General features: G+C 44.3%; 1 protein-coding gene across 3 annotated transcripts in view; it reads right to left on the reverse strand.

The window, feature by feature from the left end:
• WBP1L (WW domain binding protein 1 like) overlaps positions 1 to 8,590 on the reverse strand; it is a 79,557-nt gene that overhangs the window by 3,737 nt on the left and 67,230 nt on the right. For all 3 annotated transcript variants that reach the window (XM_003787212.3, XM_023511793.1, XM_003787211.3), the window contains exon 3: positions 1,988 to 2,149. In XM_003787212.3, coding sequence (XP_003787260.1) covers positions 1,988 to 2,149 — 162 coding nt within the window. The remainder of the gene's footprint in view (positions 1 to 1,987; positions 2,150 to 8,590) is intronic.

Raw genomic sequence — 8,590 nt, forward strand, 5'->3', positions numbered from 1 at the left:
TGGGGAGGCAGGGAGGAGAAATTACTGCACTGGTAATTGTTCTAGGATAGACGTCAAAGCTTGCACTAAACACATGCATTATTTCTTCCTACCCAGCATACCCAAGTGACAGCTATAGCTCTTGGCTGTGGGAAGGGAGAGGGCTGTGAGCAGTTCTGCAGAGAAAGAGAGACACTATGGGAGTGACCTGATTTGGCCTCTTGAAATCTGAGAGTCCCTAACGCTGGTTCACAGGCAAGGACTTCCTACCTATTTGGAGTTAAGGCAGAGGATGGCCAAGAGATAACTTCTGCTTGGAACAAACCTGTCTTCACATGCATACAAGTCTCAAATTTCTTGCTCAGACTGTGTCTTCTACCTAAATCTCATAGGCCTCAGGGTCAAGGACCCTAAGTAAGACTTCCTGAACACTTTTCTTTCCTTTCTCTACCCTTCCAGATATGCCAGGAAGGTCATATTCTGGGAGGTCAGAAATTTGTGTTGTCTCTCACTCTGGTGTGGCTGGAGGTAGACCAAGCTTTGTCTTGACTATGATCAATAGGCTTGGAGCCTGTAGCACAGGGGTTATGATGCCAGCTGCATACACCAAGGGTGGTGGGTTTGAACCTGACCTGGGCCAGCTGAACAACAATGACAACTACAACAAAAAATAGCTGAGCGTTGTGGCGGTGCCTATAGACCCAGCTACCTGGGAGGCTGAGGCAAGAGAAATCACTTAAGCCCAAGAGTTTGAGGTTGCTGTGAGTTGAGACACCACAGCACTCTCCCAAAGGCAACAGTCCTATCTTTTGAATGTGCTGAATGCCTTGAGGCATAGGTAATCTAGTTATAACAATAATTACTAGCATTTTTTATTTTTCCGAGACAGAGCCTCAAGCTGTTACCCTGGGAAGAGTGCTGTGACATCACCGCTCATAGCAACCTCCAACTTCTGGGCTTAAGCGACTCTCTTGCCTCAGCCTCCCAAGTAGCTGGGACTAAAGCACCTGCCACAATAACTGGCTATTTTTCGGTTGCAGCAGTCACTGTTGTTTTGGTGGGCTGGGCTGGATTCGAACCCGCCAGTTCAGGTGTATGTGGCTAGCGCCTTAGCCACTTGAGCCATAGGCGCCGAGCCATTACCAGTAATTATTCAGTACTACCATATGCCAGGCACTGTGCTAAGCATTTAACTCTTCTAGATGTGGAATTTAAAAAGTTGTGAATGTTTTATTTTATAGAATGCACTGCAGAATGGCTTTGGACAAAATGCACAACCAGGTCCCTACTGACCATTGGAGAGGCTATAAAGAACAAGGCCCTGGTGGGTTCGAATCCCCAGCCCGGACCCGCCAAACAACAATGATGGCTGCAACCAAAAAATAGCCGGGCGTTGTGGCAGGTGCCTGTGGTCCCAGTTACTTGGGAGGCGGAGGCAGGAGACTCGCTTGAGCCCAGGAGTTGGAGGTTGCTGTGAGCTGTAATGCCACGGCACTCTGCCCAGGAGGACAGCTTGAGGCTCTGTCTCAAAAAAAAAAAAAAAAAAAAAAAAACAAGGCCCAAGGAAGTCTAGGGAATGCCTTGCAGTGGCTCACCAACTTTCTGGTTCTCAAGAAGTCCTAATGCCACCCCTGATATGGCAGCTTCTGCTCAGGCACATCACATGTCAGTGAAGAAAATGAGAGGAATTTAGGCCACTAAACTCCACATCTCAATTCACTTACACTATATACTAGCTGCCTTAAAAAAAAAAAAATCCGTAAAGATCTGGCCAGAATCCAGCTGCTGTTAGCTCTGCAATGGCCCAGATGCTTCAGGGACCTGCATCCATAGCTCCTGCTCCCTGGTGCTGAAGGCGAGCCTCCTTATTCCTGTACTTTTGGGACCTGCTCTATGTGGGGAGAAGTGGGCAAACTCCCATGCCCACAGGGCTCTGGCCCCCACGGTACAGTCTGAGCCCTGGGCTGAGCTCCTAAGGGTCGGGTATGATGACTTTGGGTATACATACTGAAATAAAATGGCAGCGCTGAGTAATTGTGGGCTTCCCGGTAGGCAATCAGGTTGATTTCATGTTGCCGCTGCTGAGCCTGAAGACGGTGCTTGGCTCGACGGTGGTGGCAGACGCAGCAGCAACTGAGGATGATGATGATGGTCCACACCAGCCAGAACCCTGGATGCGGGGGGAGAGGCCAGACAGAGAGACATGTACACACAATGAATACCAGCCAGAGAGGCAGCTCTCAGCACAAGGTGGTCTAGGATAGTACCCACATGGCTGAAGCTAGCACTGGTGACCCTCACCCAGTTAATTTACATTTAAGCCATGTGTTCAATTTTCACAAATGTCTGCACCAGAGCAAAGGTCACATGGGATGGAAGAGAGTAGGAATGTAAGAATAACAACAGCAAAGGAGGTCACTCACTCCTGGGGAAGGATGGGTGCTGAGGCATCTCTTTAGCACCATTGATCAGTCCTCTTGTATTTTAGGTTTGATGGGTATTAAATATGCTCGCCTTTTTGGAAGCATCCGTTTCCTCTCTTAATAAATCTCTGAGAAAATGCTTCAGACTTTCTTGGTGCCCATCTCCTGTACCCCCAACTTAGAAGACTAGCAACTGTAAGGGACCTCAGAAGCCTCCTGTTTAGGATTCCCTAACATCACCAAAAAGATCAGAGGCTTCCCTCAACTGCATATGCCTCTATAATACAAGAATCAGTAAAGTTAGAGGTGGAAAAATTCTAATTGCCTGAGGTCTATCTCTTCCTTAGAGAGTGAAAATGACTTCCTCTGCTCTCAACATAATCCCGATACCGTATAATTCCACCTCCCACTGCCACAATTTACTCCCACCTCCCCGTGGCCTGCCTGTACTTCCATTAGACTCAGGGCGTGCAGCAGCCTTGCCCTCTTCCTCTCTGCTCCGGGGAAAGGTATAGGAAAAAGGTAAAGGCCCAGCCCTCTCATTTCCCATTGTGCTGTCTTTTGGATCATACTCGGAAAATCTCACCAAACCTCAATATACTTCCTTCTCAATTTTCAAATGTATGCAGAAAAGACTTTTAAATGTATGTGCTTTTAATTAATGAGCAATTTTGTTTAAAACACACACACACATATACAAGGGGGGAAAAGAACGAAAGGAAAAACAAAAAAATAATGACACCTTAAAGGAGTAGGATTATGAGAAATTTAAATTTTCTTCTTTCTCATAATCCAATTCTTTTCTTTTCTCTTTCTTTCCTTTCATTTTCTTTTCTTTCCTTCTTTCTCTCTCTTTCTTCTTCTTTTTAAGAGACAAGATCTTAGCTGGGCACAGTGGCCCACACCTATTATCCTAGCACTCTGGGAAGCCGAGGTGGGGTCAGCAGTTTGAGACCAACCTGAGCAAGAGTGAGATCCTGTCTCTATTAAAAATAGAAAATTTAGGCTAGGTATGGTGGCTCATGCCTGTAATCCCAGCACTCTAAGAGACTGAGGCAGGCAGATCATCTGAACTTATAAGATCGAGACTAGCCTGAGCTAAAGCGAGACCTTATGTCTTTTTTTTTTTTTTTGAGACCTTATATCTTAAAAAAAAAAAAAGATGGGCATTGTAGTGGGTGCCTGTAGTGTCAGCTACTCAGGAGGCTGAGGCATGAGAATCGCTTGAGTCCAAGAGTCTAAGGTTGCTGTGAGCTATAATGCTATAGCACTCCACCAGGGGTGACAAAGTGAGACTGTCTCCCCCAAAAATAAATAAACAGAAAATTTATCTGGGTGTGGTGGTGGGCATCTGTAATCCCAGCTACTCAGGAGGTTGAGATAAGAGGATCACTTAAGCCCAATAGTTTAAGGTTGCTATGAGCTATGATGGTGCCACAGCATTCAACCCCAGGGTGACAAAGTAAGACTCCGTCTCAAACAAACAAACAAACAAACAACAAAAAAAAGAAAGGTCTTGCTCTGTTGCCCAGGCTGGAGTGCAGTGGCATAATCATAGCTTACTGCAACTTCAAACTCCTGGGCTCAAGTGACCCTCCTACCTTACTTTCCAAGTACCTGGGAATACAGATGTACACTACTATGCTGGGCTAATTTTTAAAATTTTTTTTTAATTTTTTTTTTAGAGACAGTCTCATTGTATACCCCTTGGTAGAGTGCCATGGTGATGTCACACAGCTCACAGCAACCTCCAACTCCTGGGCTTAGGTGATTCTCTTGACTTAGTCTCCCGAGTAGCTAGGACTACAGGTGCTTGCCACAATGCCTGGCTATTTTTTTGTTGCGGTTTGGCTGGGGCCAGGTTTGAACGCACGACCCTCAGTATATGGAGCCCTACTCACTGAGCCACAGGCGCCACCCCTCCCCTTTTTTTGAGACAGAGTCTCAGGCTATCACCCTGGGCAGAGTGCTGTGGCGTCACAGCAACCTCCAACTCTTGGACTCAAGCAATTCTCTTGCCTCAGCCTCCCAAGTAGCTGGGACTACAGACACCCTCCATAAAGCCTGGTTATTTTTTTGTTGTTGGAGTTATCATTATTGTTTTAACTGGCCTGGGCTGGGTTCAAACCTGCCAGGCTCAGTGCATGTGGCCGGCACCCTACCCATTGAGCTACAGACACCACCCAAATTTTTAATAGGACCTTGCTAGCCTGGGCTCAGTGATCCTCGGCCTCCTAAGCAGCTGGGATTATAGACACGAGCCACTGTCTGACTCTGCTTTCAAATTATAAAACTAGAAACAAATTAAATTTTAAAAATATCTGTGACTCAAAAAAAAAAATCTGTGACTAATTTTATTTTTGCTAGCTTTATATTAAAAATTAATAAATCAATTTCTGGATAGGCTTTTTTTAAATTCCTCTAAGAATGTAGCCATACAATGAAATAATATCATCTTAAAAATTATTCATAGCATATTTTTTGACATATAAGGAGCTTCTGATATTAAAGGAAAATTACACAACAATATGAAATATGATCCAAATTTTTGCTTAAAAAAGTACATGTGGGGTGGCACCTGTGGCTCAGTGGGTAGGGCGCTGGCCCCAATATACCGAGGGTGGTGGCTTCAAACCTGACCCCAGCCAAACTGCAACAAAAAATAGCCGGGTGGGCTCTGTGCCTGTGGCTCAAGCAGCTAAGGCGCCAGCCACATACACCTGAGCTGGCGGGTTCGAATCCAGCCCCAGCCCACCAAACAACAATGAGGGTTGCAACCAAAAAATAGCCTAGTGTTGTGGTGGGCACCTGTATTCCCAGCTACCTGGGAGGCGGAGGCAGGAGAATCGCTTAATCCCAGGAGTTGGAGGTTGTTGTGAGCTGTGATCCACAGAACTCTACCCAGGGCGACAGCTTGCAGCTCTATTTCCAAAAAAAAAAAAAAAAATAGCCAGGTGTTGTAGCGGGCACCTGTAGTCCCAGCTACTCGGGAGGCTGAGGCAAGAAAATCGTCTAAGCCCAGGAGTTGGAGGTTGCTGTGAGCAGTGTGACTTACCTTGGCACTCTACTGAGGGCGATAAAGTGAGACTCTGTCTCTACAAATAAATAAATAAATAAATAGGTACATGTGGACAGAAAAAAGAGAGGAATGATCAGGAATTTAATCATCTGGTTAGCAGGACAGTAGATTTTCTGGTACCAGCTCCTTCATTTTTTGCTTTTCTGTATTTCCTAATTTTTCTAAAATGAACATGTATTTCTTCATAGTAGAGAGAAGATTTTTTTCTCAAAAAATTTATCTGAGGAATAATTTTAGGGTATAATATATTAAAGGAGAATATATTATATTATTGTTCATTTGTTGTCTATTCCTGAATAACTTCCATTTTTCTCCATTATAAATACTATGTGCATTTTTTGTCATTAATTTTATAATCACCAATTTGTGTTTAAAATTTTTCTTTTTTTTTTTTTTGGCTGGGGCTGGGTTTGAACCTACCACCTCTGGCATATGGGGCTGGTGCCCTACTCCTTTGAGCCACAGGCACCGCCCCCTATAATTTTTGAAGTATTTCCACATGTATTTCTTGTTTAGAGTTAAACCACATTAATATTGTTTGAAAAAAGGAAAAAAAAAAAGACTTAGTGCCTGTAGCTCAGTGGTTAGGGCACCAGCCACATATACCGGAGCTGGCAGGTCCAAATCCAGCTTGGGCCTGCCAAACAATGACAACTACAACCAAAAAGTAGCCAGGCATTGTGACGAGCACCTATAGCTCCAGCTACTTGTGAGGCTGAGGCAAGAATATCACTTAAGCCCAAAAAGAGTTGGAGGTTGCTGTGAGCTGTGAGCCACGGCACACCATTGAGAGCGAAATAGTGAGGCTCTGTCTCAAAAAAAAAGAAAAGAGAAGGAAAAAAATGTCTCCCTGTCCCCTAAATAGACTTGTAAATGAATAAATTCCTGTTTTCCTTTGCTATTTATATACATAAAATATTTTAAAAGATGCCACTGGTACTTAGGGTATAGTGTGGAAAGACTAATGCCTCTTTCTCTGTTCCCCTGGGATTTTCTTGCTGAATCACCCTACCATGCTGCCTTCTACCAAGCAAGATGGGATGGTGACATGGCCTCCCAGCCCTAGCAGGCTGGCAACACTGACCCAAGGCACTGACTGCTTTCAGAAGACATCATGGTTCAACCAAACTTTCTTGTTGGAGCCTTGTAACAAGAGAACAGGCAAAGGATAACAGACAGAGGGTTTTTCCCTTTTACTCATCCACAGACAGAAAAAAAAACCCATTCCTAATGAGAGAACATAAATTGAATTTAGAAGTCTCCCTTTTGGTCCTGCCCAAGTTCACGAATGAAACTTAACTTCCACTTCCCTCCTTATGAGTGCAGGCCGATTTAAGACTAGACACTAGCAGAGGAACCCTCAGGGAATGTTACAGAGGCCAGGAAGGAGCCACGGAGTGAGCTGGCTACCTGACATAGTCCTGTCACATCTCCTGGATGGGGGTGGACACTTTGCTTAAGAGACACTTTGCTCCACATGTGTCTGGGAGTCAAATCTAAACAATTCTTGGCTTATCTACCTTTCTCTTACTTCCTCAGTGCAATCTCACAATGCATGATACTGTTGTATTACTTTATAATTTTATTCTATGTATTTATTTTGGGGGCAGAGTCTCACTCTGTTTCTCTGGGTAGAGAGCTGTGGTGTTATCATAGATGACAGCAACCTCAAACTTGTGGGTCCAAGCAATCCTCTTGCCTCAGCCTCCTGAGTAGCTGGGACTGAAGTGCCTGCCACAATGACTGGCTAATTTTTTCTGTTTTTAGTAGAGATGCGGTCTCGCTCTTGTTCGGTCTGGTCTTAAACTCCTGAACCCAAGTAATCCACTTGCCTCAGCCTCCCAGAGTGCTAAGACCACAGGCGTGAGCCACTGCACCTGGCCTACTTATAATTTTAGAAATAAATCCTTCTACTAGATAATCCAACTCTATTATTACCCTCTCAAGACATTTTTCCAATAGCTGTTTACCTAAGATAAACCAACTTCTAACTTTTATGCTGCAATATATATGATCTAAGACAGTATTTCTCAGCTTTTATAACCTGTTTTGTTTTGTAAACTCATGCTTTTAATAAAAAAAAAAAAATCTCATCCATTGGTTTTCATGCGCACCAAGTAGTTCTACTTCTTCCCTTCTGGGCACATGGGTAGGCTTGAACTTCCTGAACCCTTTATGACTGGTGAGGCTTTGGGACTAACTCTAACTAAAACACTGGGATTGGAAGTGCTATATGTCACTTAGAGGCCAGAATATTTCTCGCTGATGTGAAACCTTCCATTAGTCTTCCCTTCTATCATTAGCAACATCCCAGATGGTGACTTCAGGTTAGTCTGGATTTCAGGCAATGATGAAGTGGAAACAAAACTCCCATCGGGGCAGCACCCATAGCTGGGACTACAGGTACCCGCCACAATGCCTGGCTATTTTTAGAGATAGGGGTCTTGCTCTTGATCTCCGGAGCTTAAACAATCCACCCACCTTGGCCTCCCAGAGTGTTAGGTTTACAGGCCTGAGCCACCCCACCCGGCCTTGTGTTTACTGAAATTCTATCAGCCTCTCTCTTTTCATTTGATATTATGTATAGAAAAACTATCCCTACCATATACCAGCTTATGTGATATTAAATTAGTCTTAAACTGAGTTCTGATATCTTCATTTCTAACATAGGATCATAAAGGCTTTGTTTATGAGTCAAAACTGTGGGAAAACTTACTCGGGAGCAGAATGGCACTAGTGGCATAGTGGAATGTTAGTACGGGTACAGAAAAGACTCATAGCAAGTGGGTCCCACTCAATGGGAAGTTCGGCAAAAGACATTCTAGGTGGGTGTGCTGGCACACACCTGTAATCCTAGCACTTTGGGAGGCCAAAGTGGATCAGTTGAGACTAGGAGTTTGAGATCAGCCGTGAGATCCTGTCTCTATAAAAAAATTTAAAGATTGGCCAGGCACAGTGGTGGCACATGCCTGTAGTTCCAGCTATTTGGGAGGCTGAGGCAAGAGGATCACTGGAACCCAAAGTTTGAGGCTGCTGTGAGCTAGACTGAGGACACTACTTCATTCTAGCCAGGGCAACAGAGTCACACTGTCTCAAAAAAAAAAAAAAA

The sequence above is a fragment of the Otolemur garnettii genome, unplaced genomic scaffold (assembly GCF_000181295.1).
Source record: "Otolemur garnettii isolate 467f Iridium unplaced genomic scaffold, OtoGar3 scaffold00021, whole genome shotgun sequence".
In the NCBI taxonomy this organism is placed as follows: domain Eukaryota; kingdom Metazoa; phylum Chordata; class Mammalia; order Primates; family Galagidae; genus Otolemur; species Otolemur garnettii.